General features: G+C 39.7%; 1 protein-coding gene across 2 annotated transcripts in view; it reads right to left on the reverse strand.

Annotated features, from left to right (window-relative positions):
• Window positions 1–25006, reverse strand: part of BRAF (B-Raf proto-oncogene, serine/threonine kinase) — a 60200-nt gene that overhangs the window by 20926 nt on the left and 14268 nt on the right. For both annotated transcript variants that reach the window (XM_008936486.1, XM_008936485.1), the window contains exons 3-8: window positions 10429–10532; window positions 9610–9712; window positions 8171–8319; window positions 6921–7040; window positions 1423–1582; window positions 408–444 (exon numbers count right to left, since the gene is read on the reverse strand). In XM_008936486.1, the coding sequence (XP_008934734.1) occupies window positions 408–444; window positions 1423–1582; window positions 6921–7040; window positions 8171–8319; window positions 9610–9712; window positions 10429–10532 (673 nt within the window). The remainder of the gene's footprint in view (window positions 1–407; window positions 445–1422; window positions 1583–6920; window positions 7041–8170; window positions 8320–9609; window positions 9713–10428; window positions 10533–25006) is intronic.

Below are 25006 nucleotides of genomic sequence, written 5' to 3' on the forward strand. Positions count from 1 at the left end.
ATGGTTTTCAATGAAAACCTCCATTGTTTCCATGGGAAAGGTATAAACAGGCAGAAAAATCTTTGAGAGAGAGTTGGGAAGTTGTAGTATATCGGTGTGCAGCCATGTGAGTGAATGAGTGCGTGTGTGAGAACAAGAATGTAATGGTGCAAAGTAATTTTAAAACTAAAAAACTAGATACCACTTCAAAACTTTTTCTCCTTCCATCTCCCCCACTCCCAGAATGACCAGCAAATGACTCAAACCTTTGTCAGACAAATATTAAGTTCATGGACAAGTGAATGTGAATTAATTTTTGTCCTAGTCATATTTTCCTTTGTGCTTGTGTTTTGTAGAAGGAAGTAGAACAAAGGGAAGGGACAGAGTGGTTGTGTAGTTAAATACAGCACAGTTTGAACACTACTTACCTCCCTCTCCTCGTAAACCTTGGTCTCTAATCAAGTCCTATAAATTAAAAAAAAAATTTGTATTTAATTTAGGTGTTATAATTTACATTCTAGAGTCAACCGAGATCGATCAAATTGAGAATCCATAACCGCATATGCTGTCCATGAAATAAAAGTGGTTTCCTACCCTGGCGTACCAATAACAATCACTCTAAAGAAAGAACTATTTATAACAACTACTAAACTTTTCAAAATGAGTTGCTTGAAAACAGCTTGTCTCAGTAGTAAAGTGAAGCATACGCCACCTAAAATAGATGCTGACATGAAAATATTGATTTAAACACGCAGTTGGCCAAAACACATGATGAATATCGAACCAAATGTTCTAGTTAGTGTTTGTGGCATAAATTATGTGAACTGTCATATCAGAAGCTGGTACACCAATTTCCTGTACTAAGGTACATCAGTCAAAGAGTTTGGCTTAGTGTTTTCTTGTAACACAGCACCTCATTTGCATAGCCAGGCGCACTCTGCTCTTCTCAGAAACGAGAAACTACAAAAGGTCTCCTTCACAGCTTACTGTGGTAGTTCAATTTTCTTCAATGCCAACAATATTATTTGATTTACAAATACTAAAAATCCCTATCTTGCATATAGAGAAGTATGCTTAACACATGGAATGGTTTGCTGGTGGTTACTGGCCCTCATTCTCAAACGCTATGGGTACAGCTAGCAGCATGAGCCTTGGGACTAATGACAAAAAAACAGCAGTGGTTTGTGGCAGAATGTTTCTTTGAAACTAAAAGGACAGCACTGTCAAAAGGCAGCTCTGATTTTGGAGAGTGGGTTATTTGCTTTCTAGTAGTTCTCAGTAGCAAAAATGTCTTATGTGGGACCTACAACGATTCTGACAGACCACCAAGGACTAGCTTGGAAACACAGCACTCACATGTATGAGTGATAAATGTAACGCACTGATGTTTATAAGGGAAACACCAATTCTGCTATTCCTGACCCAAACGTTATTAATACTTACATCAATATTGACTGGCTCGATTGTATTGATGTGAACATTGGGAGCTGAAGAGGACCGGTCGCGTTGCCCAAATTGATTCCGATGGTCTTCATCTGCTGCTCGGAGGGGCTGTGGGATTGGAATGGATTTTGAAGGAGAAGGACTAGGGAGAATTGGTGGTCTGAGAAACAAAGTCAAGGAAAAAGAGGATTTAGGTCTACAGCTGGCTTCAAATACTGCATAGTGGGTGTGGTAAGTCCTTTTCAACTATAATACATACATTAAAAAAACCCTGATCTAAAGGCCCGTATAAATACAATTTATAATGAACGATCTCTACTCCCCAGTGATCAATTGCAACAGCTCTCAGATGCACAATCTACCTAGTTACACGGCCGTGAAGTGTTATGAGCTAAAACAAAACCCCCTAACATATCATACCAAACTAGTATATAAATCCTGATTTGAAAAATTCACGTGGCCCAACATGCACTGCAGATAGCAAGACACTCTGCAGTTTCTCCATGTCAGAGCTAATGAAACACGCTCTTTTTAATGGCAACCCATTGAGAACTGGAAAATCTTCAACATGTTACATCAACATTGCAGTCACAAGATGTCACAAAACAAATTATATGGATGGGATTATTATTCAATGAAAGATTGAAAATTATATATTGGCCACTCAACAGATTTATTATGGCCAATATAATAAGAATTATTGATACTAAAAATAAATATATCACATTGAGATTAACCTCAACCTTTAAGAAATAACTTTCAATAGTGCAACTTTTCAAGTATTATTTACAGTGAGGGAATGAAACAAATTTGACTTAACAGATAAGTGTTCAGACTAGACAGAGAAGTTTTTTGAAGAAATGCAAATGCTGCCAGTCATAAATGTAGATAAAGTCTTTAGTTTATGGTATTGTGAATCATATTTAAAAGACAAAACATCTGAACACTTGCTTTTTTGTTTATAAGATGGCAGAATGTAATTTCTTTGGTTATCTGTTAACTGTTAATGTACAATAAATTGGCTTTTTTTAAAATTGACTCAAGTCAAAGTCAGCCTCTGTTAAGTCTAACAACACAATTCAGTGGATACAAGGCAAAAGACCAATGGGAAACATTTGCCAATTCTGTCAAAGAAAACTTTATGTCAAAATAAACACGATACCTGACAAGAAGGCATTTAGAACTTACAGAAAACACAGCTCCTAAGAGAGGAATAGAATCCTCCAGCCATTCAGTTACTCAGGGGTTAGTTATCATGCCCACAAAGGCCATGCCCACAGGAAGAAGCTTCAGAAATAAACCTTACAGCAGCAGGCAGCAGCAACACGTCCTGGTGCTGCCTCCTGTAAGCAAATGCTCCTTGGCCTCTCCAAAGACCTTCAGGGACAAATAACACTTTCAGGAGGATCTCTGGACCTTTTCCCCAAAGTGGTATGTTTTTAAGACTATACCCTACTTTTCATTGTACAGTTTGGCACTGATCCCAGAACTCAGTGCTATCTGTATCCCAAGTACCTGTCATCTTTTCCTTCCTGGCCAAGAGTCTCATAATTGGAAAGGCAAACCAGAGCACTTGTGAACTAATTCCAACAACAGTTTAGTAAGCCTTGTAATAAAATACCTAGATTGTGTTTAGGAAGTGGAGTGGGGGAAGAATAAGTAGGGGGTTTAACCCAGCTTATTATTTTTTACAAGGAGTTACCTATTGTCACATGACAAAATATAAATATTGGGAAGATACTAGGAAGCAACAAACTGAAACTGGCAATAGCCAAGTCTCTGACAGCTGCTCTGATGGCCTAGCATTTCAGAAGATGTTCAGAATTTCAGAAATATTTTTTAAATGCCCTTGATGTACATACAGTTGAGCTAAAGTTTCCATTCATTGCTAACAAATGCCTTCAGATAAAATATTTTTTTTATTGTAGATGAGGAAGTTTTGAACACCTGAACATTTTTGTAAGGAAGTCATAGAATCATAGAATCCTTTAGGCTGGAAGGGACCTTCAAGATCATCAAGTCCAACCATTGAGCCAACTAGAATCAACATCAGGAGATGGGACACTGCACAGATACAAGTGCAGACCCTGGCTGACATTCCAAGGCACTGTATTTTCACGTTAAGGCGAGCGCACCAGATGCTGCACGGAAGATTTCAGAAGAAAAGACTAAAAAGTGTCTCACCCAGGTCAGTACTGTCATTATTGGGATAGTTAACTCCTGCTCAAACTTCCTGAGAGTTCTCAATAATAACAAAATTAAGGGAAATGTGTAACAACAAATATCAGAACACTGCACTAGGAGTGACTGTGAGACACCACTTGAGCTCTGCCACACGATAAGAACAGAAGCAATCAGATTTTCTGCGATCACAAGTAAGTCAGGGGAGTGAAAACCAAATTGTAGAAAGAATGTTTCAATTACATCCTCCTTTGAGTCATGACTATTCATCTGCTAAGGGAATCTGCAAGTGCTTCTGTATTTCTGGTCACAGGTCATCATGTTGCTAGCACAGATAGCATGTTATGTCATAGCATGTTTGAAAACAATTTGAATAGCTTTTTTTACTCAAATTCTAACTGGGAGAAGCTCAGATCTTTAGAAAACAAACAGTTACAGGCTGGTAAAGAACTCTCTTGAGAACTCTAGTCTCTAAACTGCTATTGGAAGGATCTCTGGGCTTTAGACATCAATGAATCCAGAGATGGGAATCTCATAAGCAGTAAGCTGTGTGCTCCATCTGTGGCATCAGGATTTTATTAATGGATGTCCTTGAGACACTTAGAAAAAAGGTAGATTATTTTTACTAAAGAGGAATTTTGCTTGAGAAAGGCATCTAGCAAAGAGACAGACACAAGCAGTTTGAGAGCCAAGATGGGCTCCAGAGATCACAAGCTCAGTAGAGATTGCCACATGTGTGACAAAGGCCGTAGTTTGATCTGCAACAAGATCTTGACCTACAGAAAATAGGTCACCACAAAGAAAGCTGCCATCCTCTTAGCTACCAAAAGCCCATTCTTATGGGATTCCTAATTTTAAGTACTCCAGGAGGGTGGAAGAGACGCTGGAGCACAAAGGAACAGTCACCATCATTTGGAAGAGACTAATGTTGTTTATTCCAGGCAAGTTACAAAAGTAGTTCTGTAGGCTATGCAAACATAGTGCCAGTGAACATATTGTCAAAAAAAAAAATATTAAAACAAAATCAAGAGGACCAGAACACAGCTGCTGCAATGCACTGTTTACTGTGGCATATATGTATAGAAGGCTGTGGCTTAAAGGAGCAGCAGCTTAAATACCAGGATCTGAGCTTCTGTTGTTCCTGTGGCCTTCGTGAGTAGTTAACAGCCAACCTGCTAGTTAGAGGAGAGCTTCTACACATAAGAAAGTAAATATTCTGATGTATTAGAGAGGTCATACCACCTCATCCTGAACAATTTCTCCAGCCTTTCAGATGTAGGCATTCCCTTAAGAAACAATTCTCAGCTTGCCAGGAAATAAACTGATAGAGTTGTCACATCTCAATTTGATGTTAAAACCTTTCCTGGCAGTATGACAGAACACTCTTTTTCCTTGGACCATATATTCAAGATAAGCACATTGTTGCCTCTCTTTTTATCAGGACAAAACAGAAAGAGGTTTAGTCAGGAGACAAGAGTAATTGCAGAAAGATTTTTACCCTTTGCCTATCACAGCAAGTGCCAATGTGTCCACAGATTTAAATCGGGTCCACTGGAAAGAGGAAGGTAACTCAGAAAAGTGTCCACACACTATGTTATATACTTACAAACAACTTTATAAAGTCATATACACTACCTCCACCAGATCTTAGTAATTTCAATGGTACAAGTTAGTTCACTTCACCAATACAAAAGAAAATATTAACACATATTTCCTTCAGTTTCCTTTAACAACATGTTGTTTCGTATATTTAAGAGCTGGTCTACTCAGGAAAGATTTTTCTTAAGAGTGGTTTGTTTGCCCTTCAAGATTTTTGCTTGCACTTTTATTTCGCTGTAGTTTTGAAAATATTTAAACTGAAAATTCACATTCACCTAGCTACAGTTATAGGGTGTGTGCAACTTCCTTTTTAAAATCACAGCCTCTCTAATGGCCTGAGATTTTTCTTCCCCCCTCCCAGCCTGCACAAGAGCATCTCAGTTTAGTCACAGGACTCAGTGTAGAACATACTATTTACCTAGTAGATTCCATAGTCATGACCAATCCAAAACCTACTGCAAGCTAATATGTGCAACAAGGTGTCTTTTTTTTTTTTTTTTAGTTTTGGTTTACACCAGAGTACAATTTGCCATGGGTTTGATTACTGCTTAAAACATGAAACATGGAAATGCACTGTCTTCTTCATCAGTTTCCAAGGACTGCTAAGGATCTGGGATGCAATGGTATTTCAGCTACACTAGCAAGTAAACTGTAAATTTTAGAGGCCAAATATGTTGTAATTTAATTATTGTGATACTCCATAGATATTGCCAGACAAAGTAATTCTTTTCTTCCCTCACCTCTGCATCTTGGAAGTAGCTAATAACTCCAAATCAAATGTTCACTGGGAGGAAAGGATAGTAGCACACATTCCTAACTACAAGCTAGAGAAGATTACTCTTACAGCATCCTGTGAATTCGGTCTGAAAGCATCATGGGACAGATCTCCAACAGTCATAAGTTCATATGGATTAGTGCATTTTTCTATACCACGATAATTTGTTTTCATCCACGTTGGCTTGTAGACGAAAAACAACTTGCAGGATTATCAAAAGAGTGTGCATTGGTTTATACTGGCCTTTGGGCCAGATCTCCCAGATAGTGGAAGCATAATCGAAATACGATCACTTATCTCTTCACAGAGATAGGGTCCAGAATCTTTATTGGAAATACAGGGGATGAAGGCTGTGCTCAGTTTTAGAAGTCTAATTTTACAAAACCTGGATGTGCAGCAAACAGATGCTATTGGTATGTCCCAACATCTAAATAGAGGAAGACAGCTGGTTTGGAGGATACTGAAGCAACGTGCCTGTGGAAAATCTCCAAAAGCAGTGTTATGAACCTGGAAATGGTATCTGTTCACACCAGTCTCACAGTGCTGTGGCATATTCTGAAACAGAGCTATGTCACTTCAAGGCGAATAAACTGTAGTCTGATAACACAAACTAAAAGAATCTGTGAGGATATAGTTTTGGTTTGTATTAATTTTAAGTATAAAATCTTTCCAGTTTAGACCAGGTCTAAGCTATCAGGCAGAAGAAATCACTTTAACAGGTAAGGCCACAATTCTCCAGACACTTAGGCAGATGTTTAACTTCAGTTCACTACTGATTTATATCATTTATGTGAATGAAAACACTAACTTCTTTGCAGCTAAACACAGCTGGCTATATTTGCATGACAAACCAGATTATAAAAACAGAGTGTTGCAAAGCAGTATTTTGAATGTTTCTAAGCATACAGTACCAAAATATTATGTTATTAAACAGCAGGAATACCCAACAGAATCTGAGGGGGGCACTGAGGTGTACGATCCAGATGCTGGGGTGGTCTCTCCTAAGGAGGCCTCTTCCTGTGGTATGGGGTGGTGTTCAAAGAACTTGGAGACAAACAGCAAACTGTGAGGCAAGAACAAAACAAAAACAACCTAACTTGTGCAAAACCCAGAAACTTTGCAATATAACAGTCAAGGACTGAACACCACAGAAACCCCTCACTGATCAAATGATAAATATTTCAATAAACACTACGCTAAAATATTAATCTGAAAGATTTGTCAAAAATACTATTTGAAAAAGGATGGAAAGATCATGCCTTAAACACACCTTTGCAGAAAACATTTATTAATATTTTAGTTGAAATTACAAACACCTGGTTCCTCCAGAATGCACAACCTACACTTCTATATTGAGTATACAAACTTATTTAAATACCAGCACTGATACAATGCCAAAAAACAAATGCCAAATGAATTGAACTATGTCATCCATAAGCCCTGAGCACAAACTCTAGAGATGCCCAAGGAAACAGTTACAAGTACCAACATAAGCAGAAATTAAACTTCTTCTTGGGGGGAAAACTAGCATTTTAAATTATTCCTTACATGAAAGTCTATTTAAAAGACTTAATAGCCTCTGCTGAAAATGATCAAATAGAACACAGAGCCAGTTTATACCAGATCCCTAGCCTACATCAAAGACTTATACAAATAGATCAATAATTAAATTCAAGAACACATGACTGTTTGGGATGTTCTCTTTTATGTTTCTTACTTAGGCATCAAACTTATTAATGGATTTATTTTCAGTGACTGCAAACCCAACTACAATCTCACCACGCTAAACTAGTGTGTCTCAACATTTTTTTCGGGCTGAAGAGAATAAACCCGTACCTAAACCACCTTCGAAACACTTAAACAGGGCCCTAGCCATCACACAATGAAGAACCGGTTTCAATTAAGAACAACAACTGAACAATAAGAAGTCTGTCTGCTGCAGTCAAGTGTTCAGTCACCCCATTCATGCTTCAAAGAAAGCATTTCATAGTCCAGCAAAAAAAATATATGAACTAGTTGTCTGAGCTAGCACAGAAAGAATATGACTTATGCAGTCTCATAAGAACAGTGGGGCTCCTGTATTTTTTCAGGCATCTCCTCTGACTTCCCAAATTACAGAGTTCACATAAGTAATCTCTGACAGCTGTAAACTTAATAAAAGGCTCAACCTTAAACCCAATTGTGATTACTTACTCAAGTTGGTCATAATTAACACACATCAGTGGCACTTCTGTACTACAGCGCTGGTGAAATTTGTAGCCACACGTCTGGCAGCGGAATCCCTGGAAAAGCAGCTTTCGACAGAAGTCGCAGAATGCTAATGTGAAGAATGTTTTTCGTACCTACGTTGTAAAAAATAATCATAATTAGAGTCCTTACGTAAGCCTAAGATAGGCTGCCTGCTTTTACCTCCCTCCAATACACTTACAAAGCCTCTTTTTTGATGCTGGAGCTACGGTTTTATATATCGAAACAATTTACATACAAGATTGTCCCCTTTTCCAAAGTCTTCATGCATTAAAATTTCCTTTCAACTATTTATTGGAATTAATTCTTCACTTTGTTAGCAGTAAGAAAACCAGGAACATATCTGAAGCAAAATAGCACATTACCGTCATGCTATAAACAAGCATTCAGAATTTCATTGGATATAATCTATAAAAACAAGAGCTGCTGGAATACTATCTCATATTCTCATTTTTCCAGGAGCCAAATGACATTTCTGTCCAGCACTCACGGGACTGGAAATACACATTTGGCTTATATACATAGCTTCTATGCATGGTTATATTTATAGTTATTTTGATTATTGAAACTCAAAAACATTTAAAACTTAGAAAGGGTGAAGATATATTATCCCCGTAATACAGGGAGGAAATGAATTTTCAAATTTAGCAATACTTGGCATAAAAACACACTCTAGTTGTTTTACTACATGTAAAAATCAAAATTTCAGGAGGATATATATACGAAAAATGTTAAGCTTACTAGACTTTCATTTAAGTAGCCATAGCCAAACTAGCTCAAGTAAAACAGTTTAAGCAGCTTGCAAATAGAATTTTTAACCAAAACCAATATTAAATAATAGGTCTTTCTTCTCAGAGTGACAAACATTTTTCTTCCAGGATTTTGTAAGTAGGTGGAACCGTTTGGATGGATTCTGTTTAGCAGCTTCCATTTACTTGGTGCCTTATCAGGTCAAAACATATTTATGCACTAGCATCACTGGTGATGTCAGCACTGCCCTGGGAATAGTTAGTTCATTAGTTAATTGCTGCTGCAGAGCCAGCAGCGAGGCCCAGAATACATTTTATAGATACAGCAACACAAATATAGGAGATTATTATTACAGCTCTGCAATGCAGTGCTCATTTAAACCCTGCTACGTTTATAGATTTTAGAGGGTGTATTCCATGCAAATGTGAAAGTTTTAAGGGTGATCAGGTACTCTAACATCACTTATTTCCATTACAATTCTATCCAATTCACTTCAACTATTGTGATTAGAAACTTCTTTCGCAACCCCCACCACATCCCACAGAGACAAAATATTACTCAAAGTTCTTAATTTGAATTTGAAAGTACAAAGTTGACTTAACCCTATTCAATACTTCATAGAAAACAGTACATACAAAATTGTGTGTCGTGAGAGGCACATTCTCCAAGACTTCCACGTGTAACTCCTCCCCTGTGAGCCAGGAAATGTCAGTGTCCCAGCCAATTGGCTTCTTCTCTCTAAAGTGTAAAGAAGCCTTTTATTAGCACCAGCACACAAGCCCTTGCAGGTCTCCTAATGAAGATAGGAGATCAGGTAGAAAGCTGTGCTGTGGAGGTTTGCTACACAGTCTCTAACCACAGGGAACTTCAAAGGCAAGACATTAAACTCGGCACAGGCTAAGGAAAGCAAACCTTCCCTGGACAAACTGCATGAGCGCATTGCGCATTTTCAATCAGCTCCAGTAGTGCCTGATTCTCTTGTTCCAAGGTGACAGATACCTTTCTGATCAAATAAAGTGCTTGTGAAAGTACCTGTTCCATTAGAATTCTGAAGAGATGGCTAATTTTGTGGAGTAAAATAATCTACAAAATTTTAGGGCTGGCAACTAACTTTTTTTCCCACCACAGGAGCTCTACATTCAGTTAAGAATGCACAACTAAGTCAAATAAACCTAAGTTAAACCTATTTAATACTTCATAGGTTAGTGTAAGTTTGATGAAAAAATGTTCTGCCAGCAGTATATAAGCTCTCAGTACTGTACATTATGCTAGTTCTTAAAGTGATTAAATCTTTTTCTAGGAACTTGTAATTCTTTTCAGACATGGCTTCAAGGTGCAAATTGTTTTAGTGCTAAGTATTGTTTCCAAAGTTCAGAATGATACAACTTCCACGATGTTGGATAGAATTTGATATTTTAGATTCTAAAGAGCAAAAAGCATCACACAAACCATACCCATCTTGTATTCTGTAAACTGCACAGCATTCTGGAATAAGACCTCTCATCATCAGAGCTTTCTTTAGGCTGTCTCGGACGGTCACTCCACATCTTGCAGGAACCTATAAATCAAATATAAAAGAATTTAATTAAAACATGTTATAATTTATCCTCCCAACCTGGCACCAATGTTTTGAACCTCAGTTGCTACAACCTGCTTTTCATGATGCTTTACAGATTGCTAGATAAGAGTTTTTCAAAATCTTTTTGGCACTCTGTAAAGTTTTATTGGTGAATAGTATATAGAGCAACCTAGCTCAGCTACAAGAAAAAAAACATCTCTACACTTGGATTAACATTTGGAATGAAATCTTGACCCAACTCCTAAAGTGACTTTCCAACTCTTTTCCTCTTGAAGAAACTGGAGACACACCACACAGCTACTAACGAACTACATATATCTCTAAAAAGTTCAGGCCCAGCTGTAAAATAAAGTGTGGCAATATGCCAAGTGGAATTAAAATGAAAGAACTAACTTGGACTGCATGCAAAAAACCAGTATGATAAAATGTAAACATTTTATTTTCTGTGTCTAAAATAGAAGATAAACACACAAACAAGTAAAATAAAGCAGTCATCTGAGTCAGGCAGACCATCACCTCTCGCTTTAACCTATATATGCAACTCTACAGACACTTCCTATTGGAAAAACATTCTTCTGTTTCACTATTTGAAAAGTTTAAGTCTAGTAGGATGAGAAGAATGGAGATGCACACTAAAACTAGCCAAACAACTGCAAACTATGCAACGTAAAGATATTTTCCTTGCTTCTACTCTGTTCTAGGCATATCTTACAGAAATGAGTGTATCATTCTCTAGGTATACTTGTGATTAAACAGTGTGCAGTGTCAACCCACAAAAATGGAACACTGCATTATCTTGTGATTTACATGTAGTTAAGGTGTTGAGTATTACCCACTTACTATTTCTAGAACTCAGTAGTGAAAATACATAACACTTTAGGTGGTACACACACTGGGACATCTCCTATAATCACAGACAGATTTGTGCACCTCAAATATGAACAGAAACTCAGAGGCTTAACTAAGAACATAAGTCTGTCTGAACACCTGAGACTCAATTCTAGTTTGCTAGTGGCCTAAGCCAGAGTCTTCAGTAGCCAAAAGCATTCTCTTAATCAGCTTCAACTGGCTTTGGATCAGAGCCTAGTTTTTGCTCCTTGCACTTACACTTCCATGGGTATTTAAGTGCCCTACGTCCTACTTCAGGATGACAGTGAAAACCAGCAGTCTATTTCAAGTGGCTTTGTGAATGCCACTAGAGGTTATGCTACATATTGCATTTCTAGAACGCAAACATATGCTCTCTCAGAAAAGACAAATTAAAGGAATATTTTGCTTCACAGTCTCCCTCCCATTAATTTGAAAATGCTTCTTACATGATATTTGTGTATCTCATCCAGTCAACACAAACACTTGAAAAAGACAATTTCTACTAATTCCTTGGAAAAACCATCCTGTAGCCTACTCCTCTACAATCTTGATTTTCAGCCTTAAATGAGTTTTACACATTCCATTACTTTTTAATGCACCTTATTAATCTAAGTAATTTCTTCCCATCCTAGAAGTTAACACTGGCTTTTAATCACTTGTAGGGCATTCCTCCAGAATAAAACACCCTTAATCGTTATTTTTAACCGTCACTAGTATTAAGAGGGAGCCTGGGTACATCTATCTTCGCAAATATTGTCACCAACTGTCCATTGTAAGACTCTGACCTCTGTTCCTTAAGTCTCTAATGGTTCACACAGAAACCAACTGTCCACAGGGTCGTTCTGAAACAGGCACCCCCTGCTCCCAACCCATGGCAATGTGGTTAGTACAACCAGCATCATTTTATGAGGCAAGGAGTTACTCTCTGTGATTGTGCAGGTCACACACTCAGTCTCTTTCCCCTCATTATCAGGCCCTGAAGGTCCTGTGAAGCAAGTAGATAAATATAACAGATTTCTTCTTCCCCTCCCTAGTGGCTTCAAGGTTCCTGGGTGACAGGCCAAGTACTTCCCTTCTTTTGCCAGTCTTGAAGGTCCCAACACACTGTGGGCCACCAGCTGGTGATGATGACCCCATCTCGCAACAGGGAAACACAACAGCACCCAAAACACTGTCTATAAAATCAAGCAGTAACTGGGCCTAAGGGACAAACCTGGACTGTAGCTGCTGCTGGACAACAAGACCTGGAACCTGCTGGTGGTCAGGGATGCTTCCATCATTCTCTGCTTCCTCCGAGGACTGAGGAAGCGACTCATTCTTCCACATTAATTTCAAACATAGATTATGACTTTTTTTTTTTTTTTTTTTTTTTACAGCAAGCCATGTATTAAAGAATGGATCTGATGTGCTGAGGGTCCAGATTATTAGAAATTACAAATTAAGTTTATTATAAATTCTGTACTACACTACTTATAAAATGTACAATATTGACTCTTCTTGTAGAAATCCTGTGCCATTCTAATAATAAACTGTGCTATACTAATCATAAGGTACTGTTAAGAAAATAAAGCTTTAATTGTAACTGTGATTTAGTGTCATCATCATTCCGGCAAGGATCCCTTAAAGAACCTGTCCCCTCAGCATTGGGTGACAAGTTCCCTCTGCCTCCAGTATATATATTTACAAAACCAGAGCAAATATTTTCAAGAACTTGATTAAAATCTAGGAGGATTTCAGAGGAGTGCTCCAACCTCCCACACACATCAGGTGCAATCATGATCAATTTTGATGTGTTGTGTTCACAGAGTCACAGAATGTTAGGGGTTGGAAGGGACCTCTGGGGATCATCAAGTCCAACCCCCCTGCCAGAGCAGGACCATCTAGTCTAGGACAGGTCACACAGGAACGCATCCAGACGGGTCTTAAAAGTCCCCAAGGAAGGAGCCTCCACAGCCTCCCTGGGGAGCCTGTTCCAGTGCTCTGGAACCCTTACAGTAAAGAAGTTCTTCCTCATGTTGAGGTGGAACTTCCTGTGCTCCAGCTTGTGACCATTGCCCTGTGTCCTATCAGAGGGCGTAAGTGAAAAGATGTTGCCCCTTTCTTCTTGACACCCAGCCCTCATATATTTATACACATTAATTAGATCCCCCCTAAGTCTTCCCTTCTCCAGACTAAAAAGCCCCAGGTCTCTCAGCCTGTACTCACAAGGCAGGTGTCCCAGTCTTCAGCTCAAGGCTATTTTCCTCCAAGTACAGCTCCCACTGCATTGAGGTAGAGCCCCCACAGATACTTCAGGTCTACCTTTCCAACTACCTCAGTTACTTCACCACTGATATAAAAGGTGGCAAAAGAAATTCTAATACTGAGAGGGTCACAGACGGACTGAGGGGGAAGGCAAGGAACAGAGAGTCAGGAAAGCATTTGGACATGAAGGAGAAAGGGGAGGAAAGAGGCAGACAAACTTAAGAATTAGGCAGGGAAAGCACGCATATACTAGGAGCCGGCATCCCCATCAGCAGATTGGTGGGAAACAACCAAGAAGGACAGAGGGAAGACAGATTGAAGAGCTAAATGAGGCAGAAGGCAGTAAAATAGATACGATGAACTACCACAAAGGGGAGAACTGTTTGAAACAGTTGAGAATGCAATGGAAGCACACTCTGAACACACAATTCTCACGCTGTGATTAGGAGAAAAGATGTCTCCTTTTGGACAAGGAATGCCACAGGGAAGGGAGAGCCCAGGAGAAGTGTTAGAGCTGAGCACAGAGGGGGGACACGTCCTAGCTTAGGCAGAAAACTTCAAGGCAGTAATAAAAGAAACCAGGGTGGCAAAATCTACACCTAGGTGAGGGAATAGAAAAGGATAAGGAAGAAAAGCCAAGCAGTGGAAGGACGATTAGCACTTAAGCAAAGATGAAGAGAAAAAGAGAAGGAGTCTTGTTCTCACTGCAAGACACTTTCTTCCTCCAGCACTGATTCTCCATACACAGCAACAACATCCTCCAGTACCTCATGAAGCAAATGGAACCTGAAAGTTTCAACTCTACTGATGAATTACACTGGAGTAAATAATGCCACTTGAGGTGATCTAAAAAGTTCTGTTTACTTTTTAATTTTGCTGAAAAGAAGATTTATGAAGTTACAGCCTTCCTTTTAAGAGATCAATAAAGTCAGAAAGGCAAGCTCTGAAAACCTGCTAAATATCAGAATGAATGTTCCCTACAGCAATGCAATACAGGACTATGAAAAATGTACATTAAGCATCTTGCTCACTTATCATTCACTGTTCCTTGGTATTACCTCCCCAAGTCCTCTTCATTAAAATCCAAGCCATATTTATGCAACTTACAATTAGAAAAATGGATGGAACATTACTTCTCTTCACTGCCATTTGCAACAAGATCAGATAAAAAACACACAGTTAGGGAACTGTTTTGATCACTTTCAAGAAACACCAGGATCCTGAATCAGCAGCACATTTAGAACATTCTCTTACAGAACTCCTCAGCAGAGAAACAGAAGGCTAAATTAAAAAAAACTAAATGCTAGGATAAATCACTGTAGTATTGATTAATCATTTTCCCGGACGGGTACAGTATGGTCTACGACCATCTGTGCATAGATGCCACCTCCTTCAGTGCCTGCTGTAAAGCAGAAACCTCACCCTGAAGAGCATTCCCTTTAAAACCTTGCCTCCCCACCACTCCATCCTCTCCTCACACCCAAATCATACCAAACTAAAGAAAAACCCTGCTCCAAGAAGGTGATTTGGAAACTGATTTGGAAAGCAACTCAGCCTTAATTTATTTTTTTTTTTCCCCTCCAGCTACCAGCCAGGCTCCCCGAAGTCATCATTGCAGAGCAGTTTCCTCCCTGCCCCCAGCCAGGAGGAGGACACATGGCCCCGAAGCCTGGGAACATGGGGAGCAGGAGCACCCTCAGCCTCCGGGGCTGCCTGCCAGGAGATGGCAGCTCCAGCACCGTAGGCAGACTCCAAAACGGGTTTATCAATTCCATCAGGAGTTTTGACAGGATTCCCATGGAGTGGCTGAATCACATCAGCATTTTTTGACAAAAATCAGTTCTCTGTGAGAAAATTTCCAGTCTACTCCAAAATACTCACCCTTATGACTGTAATCCACTAAACTGAATAACGCTTGCATATTATTCAGACAAAAAATGCTCAATATTATTCCAAACCATTTTGTCCATGACCATTATCTTTTGATCCCTCTGTTTTGTAACCAGGAGCATCTAAATTTATTTCACAATACTTACAACCTAGGAATTCATGCTACTTAGTTAGGGGATCTCTTTCCAAATTGTAATTGCTAAGGGTTTTCTTTTAAAGTTACTTATATACCTAAGATTTTTAGATGAGAAAAGGTTTAGCTTTTCACAACAATTTGAAAATTGATTCAGCAAACAATTTTCAAAAGCAAAGCGCATGAAGGAGCATGGACCATACAATACTAAAGAACAGTACAGAAGCTGCCAATACAGGCTGCAAGATGTGTTCAAGGCATAGCTTAATCATACACCAGAAGGCAATCTACTTGTGCATCATGAATCAGCCAAGCAGTGATTCTGGAAGACACCAAAACACACACTCAGCTACGCAAGTGTGAAGTCCCAAGGAAACTAAAATGAAAAATGTACCATATTGCAAAAATTTGCAAAGTAGAGTCTTATCACCTAAACAGATTAAACAGAACCATAGCACTTAATTTCCTCATTTCTTTTATTCATGTAAACTATTTCTGTGGACAATAAGTATTTGTAACAGCATTGCTGATATATATTTAGTACTGCAGCCACAAGCATTTAAGCAACGCACACTAAAAAATTTATTTCTGCAAATCAGGTCATTCCTGATTCAGTAAGAAATTCAGGGCTACATCCCTAAATAACTCTTACATCACTTTTCTAACATCAGAGCAGAAACTGGCATAGTCTCAGCAAGTTAAAAATGCTTCCACACAGCACAGGGAGAGATGATAAAGAGACTGAAGAGACTGAGAAACACTTCAAAAATTAATGTAAAGTTATTCCCTGAAAGTGGAAAGACTGGACAGCTCTGAAAATCTGGTATTTGTACTTCTCAAAACCAGTTAGCTGGTTCCATTTTTACCTCAGCCTAGCTACAGTGAGCTAACTACAGTGCTAAGTGCTATGTATGTACCTAAGGTATGTGTAACATACCTTGGAGCTTCAGGAAAATCCTATACAAGTAAACAGTACTGTGTGTACAATAGTGAGACTATTCCAAGTAGTATACATTTTAAAATATCACTTCAAAGTACTGATTTACTTACCTCAACACATACACTTTAAAATGTAACATTTTTTTCTCCCTGGTATCTACACGACTAAAAAATGCCAGCAATATGCTCACAAAATTCAGTGTGTTTGAAGATAAACAAACTACCTTTTTGTTAGGTTACTAGTTTTGCCTCCCAGCATATTAGGTTTCCTGGTAAAAATCCAAACATAAGATCCACATTTAGCTTCTTATCTCAGGTATGAAGGACAAATATTTAACAAAATCAGCCACTTCTTACAGCACTAGCAGATAAAATTAACACCCTCTGTGGCAAAGAAAGCATAAGATGACACTGAACATCTCATCCTCTATAAAACGAAGGGTTTGAAATACAGCTGTTCAGACTTCATGGCAGGAAGCTCTGGCCATCTTCCAGGAAAAAGCAACGTTAAGACAAATGTGAGACAATTCCATCGCATTAAACTTTGTTTCCCAGGGAAGTTGAACAGAATTTACCCATTTTACAATGTGTTACCATTCTACCCAATGCGTCCTGAGCAAAGACATTGCTTACCCACACCCACTCACACCTCCAGTGCAGCTAAGGGGCACTCATATGTGGAACACAATGGACTGACTTATGTCAATATACAAGTATTTGCTCAAGAATGTACCATCACTAAACCACACTGGATCAAGCGTGCTGTGCCTAGTCAACACGGGACTCCATACCATTGTTCTAACTTTTGAGGGCTAGTTCCCTAACTGTGATCAGAAGAGCACTGATAATCACACTCCAAATGTTTAAAGGCAGGGGGCCAAGAAAGTGTACAAGAAGGGCTAGAATTCACATCCCTCTCTAAACTGTTGCAACTCTTCCTAAAAGCAGCTACTTTCATCTCCAGGTAGCATACTCATCCTCTACAAATATTAAAGCTTTGGTTGGTTAGTTTACTTAAACACACAAAGCCATGAATTTAAATACAACTTACTAGACATGGAATTAAAATACTTTTAAATTGTTTTTGGATTTGTGACTTGCATTCCATCTGGTTGAGTGCCTCCCTAGCCCATCATGAGGTAAACGAAACACTCCGAACAATATATTCCTCTCTCATTACTTTCTACAGACTCTCCATCTCTTAAGAAATTACTAAGCTCTGCTTATTTCAAGAATACTCTTAAAAAGCAGTACTCAATGTTGCCTGAGGCATTCCAGATGACAAGCCATTGATCTTATACTGGCAAGTTTTCAATATTGTTTAACTTTGCAATCTAAGACTGTGTCAATAAAATGGAAGTAGATGAAATTATTCTCTTTTCAAAACACACTGCTTTCAATTTATCCAACACTGAGTGCCTGCATAGTGGGTTAACTCTGCAGGCAGCTAAGCACCACTCAGCTGCTTGCCCAGTCTGCCCTCAATAGGATGGGGGAAGAGAACTGCAAGGACAAAAGCAAGAAAACTAAATCAAGATAAAGGTAAATTAGTAAGTGAAAGAAAAAAAAGAAGGGGAAAAAAAAAAAGTCTTCCTTGCAATCCAGAAGTAATCATTCACCACCAGTAGGCCAACGCCCAGCCAGTCCCTGAGCAACAGCAACTCTGGAAAAACTCCCCTGCCTTTTACCGCAGAGGAAGATGTTAAATGGCATGAAACATTCCTCTGGTCAGTTTGGGCTAGCTGTCCTCATCATGCCCTCTCCACAGCCTACTGCCTAAGTATATTTAAAAAAACCCCAAACTGTAGCAAGCAGAGTTTACTTTAAAGTAAGCTACTATTTACTTCATTTTATCACCCTGTTGGTATGGTGCATAAAATTCCAAAACATTCAGATACATTCAGCAAGTATCCACTGGCACAGGCTGCAAACTCACTCCGTTTCTTCAACACGTTTGATACGACATGAGAATTTTAAACTGTTTTTGATTAGGAAAAACCTAGTCATGCTAAACCAGGTATGTAATTAAAAGTAAAAAAGTCTTGATTCCTCTGCCTGAACATCTCTTCTCCGAACTTCCCTTATACTTGGCAGATGAAACTTGTAGAACAGCTTGAATGCCTAGAGAAATGCAGTTCTTACTACTCTAAGCTTCAGGCACAGACTCACAGCATAACGCCAGAAAGTAAGATGCAAATCTTTAGTTAAAAAACAAAAAAAATAGCATCAAGTACCAGATTTAAAAACAGAACATTTGAAGGAGCCTAGTTGTGCATGCATGATGAATTAATTTATGCTAAGAATTTAGGTAGGGTAAAAATATCTGATTTTTCCAGTCTTCATGACAGCAGAGAAAACCACAAGATTGCTTGTCTAATTAAAAGGCAGATGTACTAATTAACCAAGGTGTGACAAGAGCGAGAAACCTGAAATAAGAGTTGTCCCCACGCACAGCATACACAATCCTGTTTAGTTTCTCTAAGTCTTAAAAGTACAAATTTTCCCTTTGAAAAGCTCAGTGTCACATGTGTATTTTGAGAACCTTCATAAACTTTCTAATACATATATAACTGTGACACATGAAGCGCATCGACACAAAGTGGAAAAGAACCTCACTGGCCCAAATTTATACAGTTTTTATACAAATCACCTCTAATTACTCTTAAATGTAAAAAAAACCCAAAATACACAAAACAAAGAACCCAAAACTATACGGTCTTCTGTCGTTGGACATAGAAGAAAGGGAAACTATTTTTTTTACCAATGTATTACTTCCAGTTTAGAAGCTTCCACAAGAAGTTTTTAGACCTCACAGTGAGTGAAAAAGCAGAACGATGTGATCCTATCCAGAATCTGCAGACAGCTGAAGTACTTGGAGGCTTTTTTTTTTCCACGCTCCGGCTATACCAGCGTTCAGGACTGCTCATTTACTTTCAGACTTTCTTCCCACACTCTAAGTACTTGGCTAGAAGAGATTTCTTGCATAATTAAAGTCATTCAGGGCTGCTAATAGAAGCAAGTTTTATGATCTTCTTCATAAAGTACTTGAGTTCAATGCCGCTCCACTCCATTCCTCTTTCCTACTACACTGCACTACACCAGAAACATCCTAATATTGTTCAAAACTTATCACTAGTTTTAGCCGTTTGTGGTTGTACCAGGCCCTGTATGAAATGTATAAATTTAATTCCTCCAGTATGAAGTATAGAGATGTAGCACTCAGCAGATCTGAAGTCCAGCTGGGAACATGATTACTCACACCACCTATTATCATGCCTGTGGAATTCCTTACCACAAGACAAAACTTCTACTATCTGTAGCATGAGTTTAATGGAGACTGGATGGAGTGTCACAACATACAAAACACTTAAACTCAAATAACTCAAATTGGGAAGATAACTCAATATGATACATGCCTGTCTCATCCTTTTACCCTTTGACTGCGACAGAGATACACTCCAGATATGTCCACAAAATATTTATTCCACCTCAGAATACATTCCTGCAAGGGACCAGGCACAACTGACGTGTCACAGGAAACCTGTCTAAAAAGTCTTACTCATGTCTTAAAGTCTACAGCAACTGAGCAAACTAATAGGTGAAATTCCTCAATAATTTTAACTGTATAGTTGAGCTTCACATAGAAAGGCAAAAAATGCAACAGTCCTTGCCATTGAGAATGGGAATTTTTTCATTAATCCCAAGCCTAGCAGTTGAAAACTGGCAATCCCAGAGAAATGCAAAAGATACTTTACTCAGGTGCTCAAAAACCACCCCCCCCAAACTCTCAAAATCAATCTATCATGCAATGAGAAGCAACCAAAAAAAGGCTTAAATCTTGTCCTATACACACTTGACACTCATGGAAAGCTATTTTTGCTCCCTGCCTGAAACTCCTCTTCATTTTAGACTTTTTCACTGTCTTCTGCCTCTTACATCAAACTGAAATTATCCTCCTGAGATCTTTAATGACTTCTTCCCATAACTCTGGATCAGTTGTTAATCCTCACTCTCCTTGTGTTATTACCCTTTCCCCAACAACGAGCTGTCTCCTTATGCTCACTTGTATGACTGTCTTCTGTTTCTTTTCTCTCTTTGCTTGCACCGTCAATCACACCATTTGGGGAAAAATTATCCTAATCCACAACACAGTTCTTTAAGGATCCTATAAGGTTGTGTTCTCTTTTGACTCCTCATATTCTCTCAGAAATCTCACTGGTAAATACAACCTAGGCTTCTACGTTGACACACTACCATCTACTTCCCATTCAAGGCTATCTCCCTTCCACTAATCCCAAATTTCAACATCTAATATAATATCTCAAGCTTCTCGCAGCCAGATGAAGATCAGATTTTTTACCTCCTTCTTCCATGCAAAAGCTCTTCCTTAATTGGCTTTTTTTAGAAAAGCAAACTTTATTTTTTAGTTTTACAGAATCATAGAATGTACTGGGTTGGAAGGGACCTCCAAAGGTCATCTAAGTCCAATCCTCCTGCAATAAGCAGGGACATCTATAACTAGGTCAGGCTCCTCAGAGCCTCATCAAGCCTGATCTTGAATGCCCCCAGAGATGAGGCTTCCAAACCTTTCAGGCAACCTGTTCCAGTGATCTATCACCCTCATACTGAAGAATTTTTTCCTAATGTCTAACCTAAATCTACCCTTTTCTAGCTTAAAGCCATTACCCCTCGTCCTGTCACTACAAATCTTTGTGAATAGTCCCTCCCCTGCTTTCTTGTAGGCCCCTTTCAGGTATTGGAAGGTCACTATAAGGTCCTCCCAGGGCCTCCTCTCCAGGCTGAACAGCCCCAACTCCCTCAGCCTGGCCTCACAGGAGAGCTGCTCCAGCCCTTTGATCATTTTTGTGGCTGAAAACGTTCCAAAAGCTCCACGTCCTTCTTGTGCTGGGGGCTCCAGAGCTGGACACAGCACTCCAGGTGAGGTCTCACCAGGGCAGAGCAGAGGGGCAGGATCACCTCTATCTGCTGGCCACGCTTCTTTTGCTGCAGCCCAGGGTTCAGTTTGCCTTCTGGGCTGCCGCTGCACATTAGTGGCTCATGTCCAGCTTCTCATTTACTAGTACCCGCAAGCCTTTGTCCAATGACTGCTCTTTAGCATGTCCTCTCCCAGCCTGTATTGATAATGCTGATTGCCCCTGCCCAGATGCAGGACCCTGCACTTGGGTCACCTAAGCCCACCTCTCCAGCCTGTCCAGGTCCCTCTGACATGTCAACTGTACCACCCAGCTCAGTATCACCAGCAAACTTGCTAAGGGTGCACTCAGTGGCACTGTGTCATTAATGCAGATATTAAACAGAACCAGTCCAAGTACAGACCCTTGAGGGACACCACTTGTCACTTTTGCCCAGCTAGATGTAGAGCCATTGACCACTGCTCTCTGGGTGCAACCGTCCAGCCAGTTTCTTATCCACTGAACAGTCCACCCATCAAACCCCCATCTCTCCAACTTGGAAAGGAGGATGCTATGGGGGAGGGTGTCAAAGGCCTTGGCAAAGTCAAGATAGATGATGTCCACAGCTCTTCCCTTGTCCACTGATGCAGTTACTTCATTGTAGAAAGCCACCAGATTGGTCAGGCAGGACTTGCCCCAGGTAAAACCAGGCTGACTGTCTTGAGTGACCTCCCTGTCCTCCATGTGCCTCAGCATTTCTTCTAGGAGGATCTGCTCCATGATCTTCCCAGGCACAGAGGTGAGGCTGACAGGACAGTAGTTCCCAGGGTCTTCCTTTCTACCCTTTTTAAAACTGGTTGTGATGTTTCCTTTCTTCCAGTCACTAGGGACCTCACCTGACTGCCATGACTTTTCATCCACCTCACAGCCATTTAGATCTCTAATCCAAACAGGCTTTAAACTAATTTTCCCCCTGTTCTCCCCACTCACAGTTCAGATAAGCCTCCTAGATTTGTTCTACAAGGTAACTGAACAATCTCAGGTAGTTCTACCATCTTGCTTGTCTGTCATTTTAAAATCCTCCTCTACCCTAGGACAAAAACCAGACTTAAATTGGTCACACCTAGGCAGAACGCTTCTCCAAAGGACATTTCACTTGCAAGTTGAACCATGCCTCTGAAGAAAGATAAGGATATATTTCAGACATTTACCTCCCTGCATTATGGATATAAACTTGGTTTTGCTACAATTTTGCTACTTGGTTTGTCTACAGTTCTTTTATCAACTGACAGCATGTCCTCAAGCTATAAAGTTAACTTAGTCAACACATGGCAACAAGACAAGCTGGCATTCTTTAACTAGATGTCTCTGGTTAAATATGCAAGCTCCTAATGAGCATGACTGATACAGAAGAATCACAATGTTCACCAACGCCCCCCCCAGGTTAGGAATAAAAGTAAGAAGAAATACTAGTCTGGAAAACCACAGTCTCAGACATGCTTTTGAGCATACCAAACTGGTCTGCTATTGTTACTTAAGAATGTAAAGATTCATTGGTTGACAACAGCCTCTTACTTTTATTAGAATGGACCAGCACCATGGATGAAACTACGTCTCAGAAAAGGCAGGACAGTTCTGTATTGGCCCAAAATTGCATCACCTGGTTCACACTGAAATTCAGTTGTCTCTTTTTCCAAACTTGTAATCAGATTTGCATATTCAGAAGTAACTTAAACTTGGTGAAATACACAGTTGAACATTTAAAAAAAAAAAAAAAAATCAGTCTTGCCTACAAGTTAAGTATATTTCATAAGTATAAACTATACTTTATACAAAATGATTTGTTCAAAAGCATAACAGCTTAGACTTGAGAAAAGCCTTACCACACCTCTGATAAAACAACTGAGAAGAAGGTTAAAAAAAAGGAGATGAAAGAGCAGAAAAGCAATGTCACAGATGAGAACACAAGAAGAAATATCCTACTCTCTAAGCCATAGAATTAACACACAGGAGGAAAGGAGATGCACAGAACAGTGCAGGACACGATATAGTGTGACCCACTGTAGGAAAGAAAGAAAAACAATTTGTGGAACAGCCCTATCAGAAGGGCTACAGCTACAACAGCAAGACATGGTGGGACAGAAGACAAGAAGAAACCAGAGTCCCTCCAGATTCCACAGTGTGGGTAATAGTACATGCCCAGCCACACCTCACAGACAGACAAGGAAATCGCCTTGCTTAACGCTGTACTTCTGCACAGTGGTTATAGTTTACGTTAACCCCCCCATTCTCTAGGTCAAAACCCATATACCACTTTCAATCTTTAGCTGTATCTTTAACAATTAAGTAATATAAAAAAAAAAAAAATCAGGTGAAAACGACTGCCCTTTTAACTGTTGTTCCTACTCTAAGTCTCGTGATCTCGTTTGGTGGGGCAGGCACATGGAGGGATGGAAGGAAAGTGGCAGGGTGTCCTGGTTCCGTGTAAAAAGGGGTTCAGGGCAGGACCCACATGGAACAGAACTATGTACTCACCTCTCCCCCCCCTGAGAGAGAGACACTTTGGAAAAAAAAAATGAAGTATATTGTTTAACAAGGAACAGAAAACGAAAAAGGGAGGTAAGGAAAATAATATATACAAAGATTAGGGGAAAAATACAAAAAATAAAATATACAAAACACTCAGAAATGGTTCCAGGGTCCCACGAAGTGAAAGGACAACTTCCCTCTTCGAGCTCCAAGGCAGGAGTGAAATTAGAACCCACTTCTTGCCTCTTATCAGAGTGTGTATTCCCTCCCCTTCCCACACAATGGTTCACCCCCACCCGGGGTCCTCCCAGTTGCTGGAAGGTCATGCCCCCATTCCAAGCCTCAAACCACAACACAGGGGAAGGGGGAGGACACTTTCCCAGTGCCCAGTTCACTCACTACTCAGTTCAGGTTTTCTTCTCTTTACCAGCAGCTCCATTTCAACAGGCAGAAACAGTCCAGTGACAACCTATACCTGACCAACTGCTACAAAAAGCACTGGTTTCACATGTACGTTGGCTGTGCTATCCAACCACTTCTGGCTTTCTCCAGAACCACACTTGTCAGCAGGGAGGAGGCACTTACCACCATGCAAAACAGAGCCCAGACTACGTCTTGCCAGTGATCTTGCTTATCACAGTTTGCAGCATATTTTTCTAAAGTATGTATGAAGGCTCTTAAGTTGACAGCTCTTAACGGAAAAAAAACAACCTATAATGGACATATAAATAGCCAGCAAGAAGTTAATTCTTCTTCCACAACTGTAGGAATCACTAACACTGTCAATGCTGAGAGACATTAGTTCTTGAGCAGTTTGCAGGCAACAGTTCTTGCTCCTCCTAGTAGCAACTCTGTCCCTCCCCAAGCCTGTGCTCTGCACAGGGCCTCTTGGCATCAGGGTCCCAACATCAAACACTCACCACAGTAAGTGGAAA

The sequence above is a fragment of the Merops nubicus genome, unplaced genomic scaffold (genome assembly GCF_000691845.1).
Source record: "Merops nubicus isolate BGI_N331 unplaced genomic scaffold, ASM69184v1 scaffold6483, whole genome shotgun sequence".
Classification (NCBI taxonomy): Eukaryota; Metazoa; Chordata; class Aves; order Coraciiformes; family Meropidae; genus Merops; species Merops nubicus.